General features: G+C 42.4%; 1 protein-coding gene across 1 annotated transcript in view; it reads left to right on the forward strand.

Moving 5' to 3' along the window:
* Positions 1-789: 789 nt before the first annotated feature.
* CFAP58 (cilia and flagella associated protein 58) overlaps positions 790-15,399 on the forward strand; it is a 702,265-nt gene continuing 687,655 nt past the window's right edge. Inside the window, exon 1 of the mRNA XM_078641175.1 lies at positions 790-957. Within this exon, the coding sequence (XP_078497301.1) occupies positions 949-957 (9 nt within the window). The 5' untranslated portion in view covers positions 790-948. The remainder of the gene's footprint in view (positions 958-15,399) is intronic.

Below are 15,399 nucleotides of genomic sequence, written 5' to 3' on the forward strand. Positions count from 1 at the left end.
TCATATTTCATTACACAGGTGAACATTTTGATGAATAAATGTGGAGCACTAAATTACGTGGGCCGGCTCAAGCAAATATGCCCATGGCCCAATCATGAGGTTGTTAGGAGAAGGGAAGTGAAGGAGGTGTAGAAAAAGGCAACTATAAAGGACTAGTTTTGGGGCAGATATGCTAGGAGAAGCAAGCACCCATTGGGTGTCAGATACAAGTGAAAAACAGCGCTATAAAGGAACATAGGTACTAGGAGGCGTTTCTTTTGCCATTTCAACGACCTGCTCACTCATTGCACATTTTACCAAGATTTTGTAGAGATAATGGTGCTACCGCAGTTGTAAAATTTGCGATGTCAAGGCACGCAACCTGGGAGCCGCACAGTCCCCTTAATCATAAACATAAAACAAATCAGAAGGAACTGGGATGCAGCAGAGCTCATAAGGTACTTTCGGTCGTTGCGCAAGTATCTAATCGAGTCCAGGTTTTTGCTTTGTATACTGAAACAATAAACACGAATACAAATCATAGAATGCAAAGCAATAAATAACCTGGACTGGGCGAGATGCAGAAAGGTGGAACTAAGAAGAAAGTAACCTACAATATTAATGTCTTTGAGAAGCTCAGAGTGATTTTTTTCAACAGAGTGGCTGACTTAAAACAAAACGCTCTCCATTCTAGGATGGCGGACTTTTATTTGAGCCCTTCAGTGCAGACTGCCTGGAGTGCCTTTAACTTGTGTCCCTTTTCTCTTTCGCCGGACTTGCTGGCGCTTCAAGGAATGCGTGAGGGTGCAGAGCGGTTGCTAGGAGACCTAAAGGACGCTCTCATTTACACAGCCTCTGCTCCGTTACCAATTCAAGGGGGATTCGAGCGGGCGGCCTGCCCACAGGCCGAAGAGAGACTAGGTGCAGTTTAAATGAGAAGCTATAAACGCTAAGGGCGAAGCAATCGCAATGGACGAGGTGAGCATCCAGTGCACATTTTTCTAGGGAACATCTACACCTCGCCGCGCATCACCCACCGCCAACCACTTCGTAAACCCCCCCCCCCCCCCCCCTTAATGATGGCAGCGGGGTAAAAGCCAACAAGTAGTCTCGAAATGAAAAATATTTGTTCAGGGAACTCATATATTGGGCGGGGGCGATTTAAAGTGGATATCATCAAGGGCGGCAGTCGTGATCGGCAGCGTCAGAGAGCGAATGACATTCAAAATATGGTGTGCTGGTACACTTGCATTATTTTGGACAAAGTCTGACTTAGAATGTGTCAACAACAATACGTGCGATTTTAAAGATGTTTTTGATTACCTTATTCGTCACAAACAAAGAATTGTAATTACCCAGGGAGTTAATTTAGGCACCGGTTACAGAGATCTAGCTGTATTCATTACCTTTCAGGTTGAAATATTGGTATGGTAGAATAGATTAGGGGGCAGCGAGCCTGCTGCAGATAGCAGTATTTGACCCGCATGTCACACATTAAATCAATACAAATTTAAAACACTATTTGATTTTTTAAAGGTTGATACCAGGGGTCAGTCGTGTTGGGTAGTAGTAAACATGTATTATTCCTTTACCAAATATATTTCCTCTTCTATTATGTGCTACATAACTGTCTCCGTTAGTATAATAACGCACATTAGGGTGAGGAAGTAAAATACTCTCTAGTTTATATGTTGACCAACTCGTCAAGTTACTTCATAGAGTGTATCTTTGGTTCCTCTGATGGGTGTGTTACAGTAAAGTTCTAATTAAATAATGACAAATTTGTGGCTTGAATAATTTGCATTTGAAACAAATATGCTGTTCTCAACAGAACCATGTTTTCTTAATTTGGCCTGACTATCCACTTACTCTATTGTGAAATTCAAATCGTCATCATGTTTTTATTCTTAGTGTCTTCACACGCGGCAAAATTTGCACTGAAACCTTATTGAGTCTTTCATAATAAGATGTTGCTCTTTGTAAGCTTTAAAGGAAGCTTTCCTCTCAAAATGTTGCTGTTCAAGGTTCTTCCTGTTCTCTCTGGTTGAAGCTAAATGAGCCAATTCATTTTATATGTGTGTCATTGTCAGTTTGTTCTGCGTAACATGATTTTTACAGTCACATTTACATTAGTGCAAATGGGGACTTGAAGAACTGTAATCTTCATTCTCAGGGAATACTTACTAATAAAAAGAGAACTTGGCACAGAAGCTGAAAATATGAAAAGACATCTTTATTAAATTTTAATAAGTGAGGCCACGTCACACAGAAGCCGTAGCAACTGAATGAGGTAGTCTGAGGAATACAGAGAATAGAGGCCTTATATATGTTTAGGAATACAAAACTCAGCATAAAAGAAAGGGGCAGTCCTTGCTTTTGCAAGCATGCAAAATGCCTAACATTCCTTCTTACACAAGCCGACCAAACCCATAATAAAAGACCACAACCCATATCGTAAACAGGTCATAAAAGAAGGAACAGAAACAGATGAGAAGTAGGATAAGGGGTGTGTATGTGCATACCAAACTTTACAATCTCCTGTTCTCTGATCCTTAATCTTGATCAGCTACTGGGCAAGGAACTGGCCTAACAAGGTCATCTTCAGGCAACAGGGTCAGTTCACTCAGGTCATCTAAAATTCAGCTAAAGTCATCGGCCTATGTGAGGGCAACCACTAAATGGCTGCCATGCACAAAATGGAACCCAAGGGTTCAGAACGAAATCTTCAAATACACAGTGAATCCATCGGTGTAACATGACGAAAACACTCATACTTGCTGAGCTCACTGTTTACGGTTCGCTGTTACCAAAATCGTAACAGAACCATGACCTTTATGACCCAGGTTCAGAATTCACGGAACCTCAGACCCTCCTTTTGCCCTTACATAGGCAATAACCTAAACTCACGTCAATCTGAATGCAGGTCTATATTCATCAGATCATCAAGATGTTGCTGGAGAATAATCCTATTACTTAGCAACTCTTCGGGACAGGTCTCCTTACACACGTAGTAACACAAAGGCCGCATATGGCAGGACAAAATAGGGAATACCTCTATCTGTAGTATGTGGCATAAGACCACACACCCAACAATTAGCGATGTTCATTACTAACTGGTGTTGATGCAGAAGCTGTACAAAGGAATTATTAATAAACTCTGACCTCCTAACCAGTTCATGTTCAGATAAAATATGGAAAGAATGCGAAGAAGTAGTAGTAGGAAGAGACATTGGTTGGGAGGTGGGTACAGATCTCAATGGGTAGCAAAAAACAATCCCACCCATCAGTGACAACATCATGCTTAAAAACACTAGAAAACACATTTTTAAGAATATATAGACAACAGGAGAAAGTAATGACCACTATTACAAACAAAAGCATCATTTTTCACAACTCTAAGCAGAAAGCAAATCCCAAAACTATCTAGCAACACTTTTTTATGGTTCCTATGCATCTCAGCAACTCACTACATGTTTAGGTGAAACAGTGGCGATCCTCACCAATGCTCTCAGATGAAAAGGGATACTCTTCCACAGAGAATGGACTTTATTCCGCTTTTACCAAACAGAATACCACCCTAAAACAATGCCAGCAAAAATGAGTCTCCTAACACCCATTTTATGCAATTGCACGGGAAATACCCAGAGTCCGTCCAAGCCTCTCCAGCAGGCTTCTATTGTTCATCAAAATCCTCTTCTGTTGTTTTCTTCCGCATGGGCCTCTTCCTTCAGGCCTTTCATGAAAATGGTCCTTCTCAGTATCCGCTGGAGTGCCCTCCTGCCAAACACTCACAGCTTATTTGAAAGTCTCAATGTCTCAAGGCAGTGCACCAATATCTCTTCTCTGCGGCAGGCACTACAGATAGTGTGCTCTCCATTGATCAAGGGCACAGATCATCTCATGCAGACCCAAGTACTATTAATTAGGAAAGAGCAACAGGCTTTCATACTCAGCAACACTTTCAGACTCCAACACTCGCTTTTCAGTGTCAGAGGATGCTCGGGCTGCTCTTTCATGGGCACCAGAATGGAGTGCCTTTTGACAATCTTGGATCCTCCGGTGCACTGCACTTCCGTTGGAGCAAAGGAAAAAAGGGTGTGTGTGTGGCCAAAACTCAGGCCAAGGGGCTCAATGGACTGCCTACTGTCAGAGGTTACCAGCACATGACAGGTGAAAAACTTAAGCCTCGAAGCAACAAGGATTCTTCTCTTAAGCTCTTTTGCACTGAAAACTGGTTCTGTGATGTCCTATGCCGTCTGATGGAGCAAGTATGATTCTTTGGAGATATCACTGATGACACGCTGGCGATCACTGTCTGGGTGCTGGGACTTTTCATCTGTTAGCTGTCGCTAATGGGATTGTGGGTGAGTTCCGCATGTTATTATTACTTAATCCCGCAGAACCTAGTGACGTAGGAAATGGCATAGTTGTTATTTTCCTTCAATTCAGCACAAAAACAGTTCATTTTAACAAAGGGACTGCTAACAGGTGGCCTGCAATCTTCAAAGGAGTGGCTATACGCCATGGAACAATTGTGATCTAAAATACACTGTCATTCTCATAGAATACAAAGACAAAGGCAATAAGCAAAACAGTGCCTCTAATTTCTTCAATTGGGTTTCCATGTGAGAGCATATCCCCTACCATCTAAGGGTAGATAACTATATGAGAATTTTATCTAAATGGATGTCCTCACACATAGTGACATCGTCTAATGGGGTAAAGACATTTTTTCTATCAATGAACCAGTCTTGTTATACAAAAGGGATTTATACATAATATGGGGGTCTCTGGTACATTACTGCAATCTGGAAGTGTGAACCTAATACAATAATAACAAAAAGAAGGCTAACTGGTGAAAGGAATATGGAAAAGGGAAAATGGGACTAAGACACAGCTAACATCCCCAATTACTAGGTACGATGCAACATCAATCAGGGGAAAAATTAAGCCTTGTTTCCTTTATGGTACAAAGCCACACACTATTCAGGAAGCAGAACAAAACTGACTAATGTAATATAAAAATTAGGTCACCATGCACAAAAGTCACAGATCTATAATTTATCCTTACGTCCAATTCAGGATACATAATTTTAGGGCTGCCTGTTCCTTACAGGAAAGGGGGCAGTAATGTGACTGTAGGTGAAACCTTGTTTCCTGTATATCTTTTTTATTTTCCTTCAAATACCATTAAAGCCAAATTTGACATACACTGATGAAGTGTTGTCTGTCTTTCTGTGAAATTTAGTGGCAAAGCAAATCTACCCAACTGTTTGCAGGATACACATCGTCATGTATATCCCTTCACAACACAGGGAAACTTGTAATAGTATCATAAGCAGCAACATAAAACATAAAACATGCAAATAAAACGCACAAAACGGACATGTCAAGCCATCAGATATACTCGCTGTATATCAAGCACAAAAAAAGTATAGACAAAACAATAGCATATATAAATGAGCGGTGACGCATAATACCGTGTCAGGTTTAAAATCCTTACCCTCCTTTTTGACAGTAGATCACCAATTAGTGGATATCTGCTGTCAAATACAACTTTCAGACACACAGAACCAGCAAGAAGAATTCATGATAGAACCAAATACACAAACATGAAAAACGCATGGACATTTCTTTCCAAAGGAGTTACGGAAAAAACACATTTCATTTCAACCAACCAAACTCACGTGTCTTGTCAGACTTAAAATCCCCCAGAGCAATCCATGGATGATCTGTGAGCAGAAGCAAAAAAGAAAAAATACACAACACACAAAAGAGAGACATTTCTCTTAACAAACAGACATCAATTATAACTTTTATTCAGAAGACAAAACATAATACTTATGAACAGACACAAAAATAAATTTCCATTACTTAACTGTTACAATCTTGTCGGTCTCCTTGCAACATTAAGCTAAAACTAAAATTCTTTCGCTGACACTCCATGTTAGCCTTGTGCCACAATTTTCACTTTGAAAAATAATTCTTAATTGGCAAATCGTTCTCACTTAGGCATGTAGCCTTCAAAATTTGAATAAAGAGCTTCCTCTTATTTTCTGTCTAAAACTTAATGCAATGCCTCATTTTTGGTCAAATAAAAGCAACTAGCAGACATTATTTTTTAGAGGCAGAGATACAAATATATCATTTCTGCAGAGTATTTAGCATGTGTTGGGACTTTCAAAGAAACCTTTTTCATATTTTTCCCTTTGGAATTAAGTTCTTTAATTTTGTGGAGAAACCAGAAACCCTTCCTTTTAGAGGCCTGTTTAGCAAGGTCATTCTGCATTTCACAGAGACAAGTCCTAATTTAAAAGGTCACAAATGTCATCATGACAGCCTCCTTCCATTGTTTACAGGAAAACTAAAGATAGCATCTTAGCGCAACCTGAGCAGCCTGTTCCGGATTCCTCCTAACCTGCAATAATTCACTCTATTTAAAACACATGTTATATATATTACTCCTGTTAGGGGCTATAATTTATTTCTATACTTATATTATTAAAACATTTACTGTGAATAATTCGCAGAACATAAACACACATACCAGTTTTTAGAACAAATGCTTGTTTGCAATGGTACTCATTTCATTAACCTTAAATAGATGAAGGTCTCAGTTAGGTCCAGCCAAAGTTAAAAACCTTCAATCCTGATATTAAACTCAAACCTCTGCACCAGGCACATTGGCTCACTGAGCCATTAAACGCAACCCCAAATGGGAACAACCTGCAAATTTGTGTTTTATACCTAAATGTATGCATTTACTGAAGCCTAAAGCACTTTAAAGCTATTTTAAATGGCAAAAATACCCAAATTCGACTTTGATGTTTAGGGCACTTAAAAATAAATATCCTATACTTGTGATACATATTAATCATCCTCAGAATGTTCTTTACAAATTACAGAGATTTTTAATCAGACATATCCCATGTAAATCTTTAGAAAAATTAGTTTTTTACGCCTGCGCTAAGTGAAATTCTATATGCTAATGTTCTCATCATGCGGTATAGCACAACTTAAATTACATTTTAATGCTAGGATGTCATAGTATGAGCATTAAGCTTCATGAATAGTAAAAAACGAATTTTGTAGCACTTATTTTTAATAATTATTTTTCATAATTAATATTTTTTTGTTTAATAAACCCAATTATTTTTGATAATTCCACATATAAGAGCAAGCTGCATCCCTTGCCTATCATTTTTAGACGCATTCATTTATAAGCCGAAGCACAGACGCCTCATTTGAAACATGACAAAATGTTTGCGCCATTTTTTCCTTTCTAAAAAGGACAATTTTATTTAGCAACAGACCCAAGAATATGCTTACAAAATGTTGCTTAATAGACTGAAAACATCAAGAAAAACTACGAACAGACATTGAGCTCATTTCAGACATAAACAGAAAGGGGTGAAACACTCAGGACACACAATACGGTGCGCTTTTAGCCATGCATTTCATGAATAGCGCCAACGCTATTCACTTACAGAAATTGGTCTAATGGGAAACCCACATAGACATTTAAACACACATTTAACCCACAAACCAATACTCAGAACAAAAATAAAGGACAGCCCACAGACTGTACTTAAACCAAAGCATTTGTAAATATTAGTTGTAAGTCATATTTACAAGAAACGCTTCTCAATTGTGTTTTAAAATACAGCAAAAACAGCCCAACAGACTGATGTATGTCCAAGAAGCGAAAATACACTCAATTCACTAGCTTTGGTTAGCAGAACACCAAATAAAATCGTTCTGCATATCTTCATTCATAAAACTGCGCAGAACAAAGGGTCCTTATATGTATTATGTCATATTTTAATTCCCTGGGGATACAAAATCACCAAGGAAGAAATATGTTTGTAAATCTAAACCTATTTAGATATTCCCTTTAGGGGAAGCCGGCTAATCCAAACGTATACAAAGTTAGCCAACGCAAAGCTCCAAATTTGCTAAGATCAGGCATTTTATAGCTCACTAATCTACCTTCAAACTTCAAGGGGCTATCTCTATCGATACACTCGTAAATATACAAGACCCTCGGTTTTTGAAAATTGCAATCTTCAAATAAAAACTAAGGACCAAACAAACTAAGAACCAAACTAAGGACCGAGAACCAATCAAACCAAGGACCAAAGAACCAAAAACTAAGGACTCAAAGAACCAAAGAACCAAAGAACAAAGGACTGGGAGCGACCCACTTATACTTCACTCTTACTTTTACTAATCAAAAGGTTATCCAAATTCTAACTGTCAAGTTCTACATGACCTAACGGTCTTTTTAAGAATACTCACGCCAAAAAGGTTCTCAGTCAGGAGTGACATCATGTGGAGGATCAAAATCAGGAAGATCAGAAATATACTGGGCTGCAGAATCAAAGAATCTCCAGAATCCCTGTGCACAGAGTACCTCCTTAGTAGAATCCTGTTCTGTCCTCCTCAGTAGATTTCAGTCCTCTGACAAGATCACTCCCACAGAAAGTCACTTCTCTGATGAAGCCCACGTTGGCCGCGCCATTTGAAGAACTGTAATCTTCATTCTCAGGGAATACTTACTAATAAAAAGAGAACTTGGCACAGAAGCTGAAAATATGAAAAGACATCTTTATTAAATTTTAATAAGTGAGGCCACGTCACACAGAAGCCGTAGCAACTGAATGAGGTAGTCTGAGGAATACAGAGAACAGAGGCCTTATATATGTTTAGGAATACAAAACTCAGCATAAAAGAAAGGGGCAGTCCTTGCTTTTGCAAGCATGCAAAATGCCTAACATTCCTTCTTACACAATCCGGCCAAACCCATAATAAAAGACCACAACCCATATCGTAAACAGGTCATAAAAGAAGGAACAGAAACAGATGAGAAGTAGGATAAGGGGTGTGTATGTGCATACCAAACTTTACAATCTCCTGTGCTCTGATCCTTAATCTTGATCAGCTACTGGGCAAGGAACTGGCCTAACAAGGTCAGCTTCAGGCAACAGGGTCAGTTCACTCAGGTCATCTAAAAGTCAGCTAAAGTCATCGGCCTATGTGAGGGCAACCACTAAATGGCTGCCATGCACAAAATGGAACCCACGGGTTCAGAACGAAATCTTCAAAAACACAGTGAATCCATCGGTGTAACATGACGAAAACACTCATACTTGCTGAGCTCACTGTTTACGGTTCGCTGTTACCAAAATCGTAACAGAACCACAACCTTTATGACCCAGGTTCAGAATTCACGGAACCTCAGACTAATTATTATTCATTTAAGGGGTGATATTAGGTATTGTTGTATTTAATTCTGTATTTAGGTTTACTGAGCAACTGCATATTTTTGCTCACCTCATGCTGACTGTATGATATTACTGTATATTTTATCATAAAAGGGGGCTGATTTTGGAGGTGAATCACAGTAATTTGGAGTAGGTTGCCTGATTCTTAGAGCAGATCCATGCCGCTTTGTATCGTGCTGAGGACGTATGATAAGTTTAACCATTTTCTTAAGGCAAAACCTTTGTTATGCAGATTTGTAGAGCGCACTATTACCTGAGAGAGTATCTTGGCGCTGAGCAGATGTGAGTCTAGCTAAACCTAGGGCTTAGTTGGACTACTCAAAAAGGTAGGTCTTCTGCTTCTTATGGTATTCAAGAAGTGAGACGGAGGTGGGTAGCAGGAGGTGGGTCCACGCTTTAGGAGCAATGTAAGAGAAGGCTCGTCCACGAGATCTGGTTTTCCGTATGCGTGAGATTTGTGCAAGTAAGCGTCCAGACAAGCAGAGGTGTATTGAAGGTTTGTGAAAGTAGATGCTATTGTTGAGGTATGCTGGGCCAGTGTTATGTAGTGTCTTGAAAGTTTGGTGAGGAGTTTGAATTGTGCTCGTTTGTGAATGGGGAGCCAGTCGAGCTCCTTTAGGTGTGGTGTGGTGCAAGTGTGGGGTGGGAGGTTGTCAGTGATAGAGCGATTCTGGCCACTGAGTTCTGAATTGCCTGCAGAGCTCTGGTGAGTTTGTTATTGAACATTGCATAGAAGGTGTTCCCGTAGGCCAGCTTTCTTGTGATCATGTTGTCCATGACAGTTTTGGAGGTGCTGATGGGGAGCCATTTGAAAATCATCCTCAGCATCTTTAGGGTCTTCAGGATATGAAAGCATCAGGTGGTGATGGTTTTGACTTGGGTGGTCATGTCAAGTTTGGTGCCAGTGACAATCCCAAAGTCCTTGGCAGGGTTAGCTGTCGAACCTAGCTCTGTTTGCCACCAGGTGGAGTCCCACAGTGAAGTGTTCTTTTCGAAGAACATAATTTTGGTCTTGTTAGCTTCAGACAGTTGGTCTTCTTCTAGTGGGCGATCTCAGTCATGCAGACATTCAACTTGATACAGGTAATGGGTGTCTTGTCTGTGATAAGAGAATGAGTAGTGCGTACTTGGTGTAGGAGAGGATCCTTGTTTTGCTTTTGGCTTTTTAACAATATAAACGACCCAAACCCTGGAGGAGCTCATACATCCTGTGAGCCTAATCGCAGACTAGGAGCCTACAACTCCCAACTACCGCACCTTGCCACACGTGATGTTGTCACACTACACATCATGTGGGCCAATACACTGGAAGTGCAGCATCTGCCTTGCTTCAAATACAGAACAGCTGCTCCCCCTAGCCATACCAAAAGCTGGGAGTGGACTTGCTCAGGTAGAACTACACAATGGGCCTTTTGACATAGAAAGTGATTGTTGTGTGTCCCTGCTGGGGGCCGCCTGAGTTGGGGGCCAACCAGAGTCTTGGAACATGTTAGTACACTGGCTCTTGACCTTGTCTGCATGTTTCAACGTACTACTTAGTGGCATATTAGAGACTGATTGCGTACACCGCAATATTAATGAATATGTGTTTGCTGTTGTACCGCTCATTCCTCAGCGGTACAATTTCATTTGGGATCAGATTTAAACCTAAATAAACACGTCACTCATCCTCAAATATAATTATATGAACTACCTACTGGGCAGTCAATGACGACACCCTTTCCAGTGTCAGTTTTCTGCCCGGTTTCTAGCACCATATGTAACGAACCAACAATAGGGGCAATATGATATGGAGGCAAACTCAAGCCTTGCAGCGTGTTTCTGCACTGGCCCCTGACCTTTGTGCACATCTTTTCCTGTTACTAAGCTCTATGTCAGAGAGAGAATATGTATACAGCAATAAGAATGCATGCATGTCAGTTGTAACTCTCATTCCCCAATGGTACGATGTTGTTTGGGGTTATATTTTACTCAAGCAATCACTACGCTCACCCAAAATGATAGTGATACATAATAGTTGCCTGACAGCTATTAGCCACACCAGTTGCAGTGACAGTTGTGTGTCCTGTTACTAACAACATATATAACGAGTAATGTCACAATGGGTATGGGATATGCAGGAATTGGCGACCGCTGAGGTAATTCGAATGCAGTGGACCAGACACAATGAGAAACTAGAAGATCACATACAGGCCTGGAGAGCAATGGTGGCAGAGCTGGTATACGGAGGAAGAGACTGAGCAGATAGAGATGTAGCAGGGGGGGCGAATACACTCATGACAGGAGACAGACAATACTGAGAAGATGAGAGAGGCAGGGTAGCACAGTACTTCTGGAAGGGGTAAAGAAGGAGCAGAGGTGCTTGGTACATCAAGGTACATCAAAAGGGATTGTACACCAAACACGGAAGGTGGGGTGGGGGAGAGTTGTGTTGGGGGAAAGGGGGTTGGGAGGGAGGTAGACTGGCTGATCTGTAGCACAGAATCATGGGGCCATGCGCCATAGCAGGGCATTGTTCATGATCAAGGCATCATGTATGAGATACAGGGGGGGAGACGCCCGAATACAGATTGAACTTGATGCTGTTGTACTTGGGCCACGGCTGATTGTATTTGGAATTTGAACAATCAGTAATGTATGCCCATGTTGTGGTACATGCCGATATTTGTGATTCTTGTTTTGAATAAAAGATTAATAAAGATATATTAAAAAAGATATATATAACGAGTCTACCAACATCCTAAGCTCAACCCTTGCTATCTGGACGATATGTCTCCTGCACCCAGAGTCCATGGTGATGATGAGAGCAGTTTCCAAGCTGTGATTGTGTCTGAAACCATACTGCCAAAGGTCAGGCTTCTAGCTGCATTTGATAATTCATTTTTCCATTAACTGAGCTTTATGCTAATTCCCTGTATATGAGATTGTTTTGGCTGATTTGAAACCTTTATGGTTTCTAACCTATATAAGCTCAAGGCCTATTTAACTGATTATGTTACTTGATTTATTCATGTGCACATTTTCCTCATATGTTCTTAAGGAGAACACGGCCTCCGACTCTGTGAACGTGCTTTATCTTTAGATTATCTAATAAAATATGCTCATGTGGCTAACATTTGTGGCCAAGTGGGAGTTTCCAAGTAGTCTTCTTTTGACTTTCAATGACTCCACCCCCCCCCCCCCGCCAAGCCATAACACCCTAGGAATTACTGATGATCCTTTAAAATAGACATATTGATATGGATGCTCGTTGGGAATATCGTCTGTAATCCCCCATACCTTATACAGACCTCTGCGCCACATGGCGTGCAGTGAATGTGCAGTGATGTCACAGCATATGTTCTGCTTTTGGCTTTTCACACCATGTTACAGTCGCCATGATTATTGGGGTGCTGACATGCAGTTCAATTGCAGCATATACATATTTGCTGGAGTTCGAGTGCTGGTGGTTCCCACTCTCTTTCAGCACTGCCCACAAGACTCCCACCAAAACTACAATTTCAACTACTGTAAATCCTTTTACTGGGAGTGGACAACCGTCCTGTTTTTGCAGGTTTTTCTTGCATTTGGATGGTTTGTCCCAATGCTGGCAATTAGGCGGTGTGTACCCAGCTTTAGGAATCCCGGGCCAAACCCCATGAATAACTAATCCCATCCCAGGGTGTCGAATGCTTTCTCTATGTCAAGCGACACTGCAACCCAAGTTCAAGCATCTGATGGGGCGCCCTGCAGAAGGCGCAAGATGCAAGACACATTCAGGAAAGTGCTGCGGCCCGGGATGAACCCACATTGGTCAGGGTGGACCCGTGACTATATGATGGAAAGGAGTTGGTTTGCCAGGATCCTGCCCAGGATTTTGCAATCGAGGTTGAGCAGGGAGAGGGGTCGGTAGGAACGGACGTCTAGGGGATCCCTACCATGTTTGGGTAAGACAACTATGAGGGCCTCTCGAAGCGAGTCTGGCATACAACCCTGCACCCAGGCCTCATTGAAATTGTCAAGGAGACATTGGGTGGCCTGGGTGTGGTAGGTGGCATGGTATTCAATGAGTAGCCAATCAGTGCCCTGGGTTTTGCCATGGGCAATCTGGAATATGGCCACATGCCTCTCTTTGGGCTGCAGTGGTTCAACCAGTTTAGCCCATTGTAAAGAATTCAGATGCGTCAGGTGTTGGGTGTCAAAGAATTCCCACATGTTGTGTGGTATTGGAGCGCCCGGGGCAGAGTAAAGCTTGCGGTAGTAATCCCGGAAGGCCCCATTAATATCTGATTGTATGGACAGCAGCTCTTCATCAACTGAACGTATCGCACCTATGGGGGTGTGTTGTTAGTCATCACGTACTAGCGATGCTAGCAATTTCCTTGCACAGTCCCCTTCAGCATGCAGTGGGGCTGAGTGTTGTCTTTAGTCATGCTTACTCAAAATCTGTTCTGTTTCATTATGCTGCTTACACAGTCAATGTAGATGTTCAGTTGTGGCCGCCTGATTGCCCACCTGTATGGCCACCTGTTTCTCCTAGGAACGAAGTTTGCGCTCAGTGGTCAGAAGGTCCTCTAATAACCTCTTACATATCCCCTATGAGGTCGATAAACAGTGGCCAGGGATTACTACCTTGTGAGCATCCCATTCAACAGCACTAGAGGTTGCGGTGCCAGTGTTAAGCGTAAAGTAGTGCTCTACGCACTGGGCAAGTTCTGCCCGAAAGAGCGGGTCAAATAGTGAATGCCCCCACTGTACTGTTAGTAATAGTGGACAATGGCCTGACAAAGTGTGCACCAGTAATTCCGCTCCAGCCAACTGAACGCCGAGGTGGGGTGTGTAGTGTAGAAGATTGATTGGAGTGTGGACATCGTGCACAAGAGAATAGAAGGAATATTCACAGCTCGTCGGGTGAGTGAGCCACCATGCATCCTGAAGTTGCATGTGGGTCACCCATTGGCGAAGATGTTGAGCGGTGTGCTCGGAAGCGGCTGCTTGAAAGGGGGTGTGCATGCGCCAAGAGCCATGTCCAGAACACAGTTGAAGTCTACACCCCAGAAAGCAGGGTAGGATGAGTAGTTAAGGAGTACCAGAGTCAGGGTGTCGAGAAACTCACCCTGACGGGTATTGGGAGCATATATCATGGCCAGAGCTAGGGGTGAGCCATCCAGCTCATCTTCCAATGCCACGTATCTGCCCGCTACATTCACTTTGTGCGTGGTCACAACATATGGTACTCCAGGCGAAATCCATATTAGGACCCCAGGGGCAAAGGAGGATGTCACAATGGTGTGCACCCTCCCCCCACACTTAGCACGGAGTTTGTGTAGTTCGTGACTGAGAGATGTGTTCTGTAAGCATAGCTATGTGGACGTGATGCCTCTTAAACACTGTAGCGCTTTGATGGTGTGGCCATACCCTCACATTCCAGGTGATGATGTGGTATTGGGGAACATGTGCGTTATACGTGTGTTAGCCATGTGTGTTATGCCAGTCAGAAAGGGGAAAGGGTGTGCGATTCCCACTCACACCCCCCCGGCCAACCCAAGAGTATCAATGCAGTGGAGTGTGAACTCTTGGCATGCTACCAGGTGGTGAGCATCATCTCCGACACTAATAGAGCAATACGTAAAATCATAACAATAGTGAAAAACATAATCCCCCAGGACAGTTGCCCTACCGCGCCATGGCCAGAACAACACCCCTAATCTATTTAACGAAGGCAACAAGAAATATGAGACAGCAAACAAAAAGCAATGAAAGATACAGTCCACTTAGGAGTTGGTGGGTGGCATGGCATCTGGGAAGGAGTCTCATTGGGCACGTGTAGTGGAGTGGCAATGTCTTGTGAGTCAGTTGTGTTGGGTTCTGCAGACAAGAACACCTCACAGTCTCGTGCCCAGGATGCCTTAGCTACATGATGGTGGCAGGTGCCATAGGAGAACCAGCCAGCGCTTGGATGCAGCCACAGTCCCAGTCTTCCGCCTACAGGTAGTCCGCCCACCTTGGGGTGCCTTCCAGCCCATGGTGAACCCCGCTTGTTGAGGAGTGTGAACCACTTGAGCCCGATCCTGACTCCAAAGGGTGCCTGTCCAGGAGAGGAGCAAAGGAGTTCACGCTATGGAGAGAGGCTTCCCCACAGCACAGGCCTGCTCCT

This window comes from Lissotriton helveticus, chromosome 5_1 (assembly GCF_964261635.1).
Source record: "Lissotriton helveticus chromosome 5_1, aLisHel1.1, whole genome shotgun sequence".
Classification (NCBI taxonomy): Eukaryota; Metazoa; Chordata; class Amphibia; order Caudata; family Salamandridae; genus Lissotriton; species Lissotriton helveticus.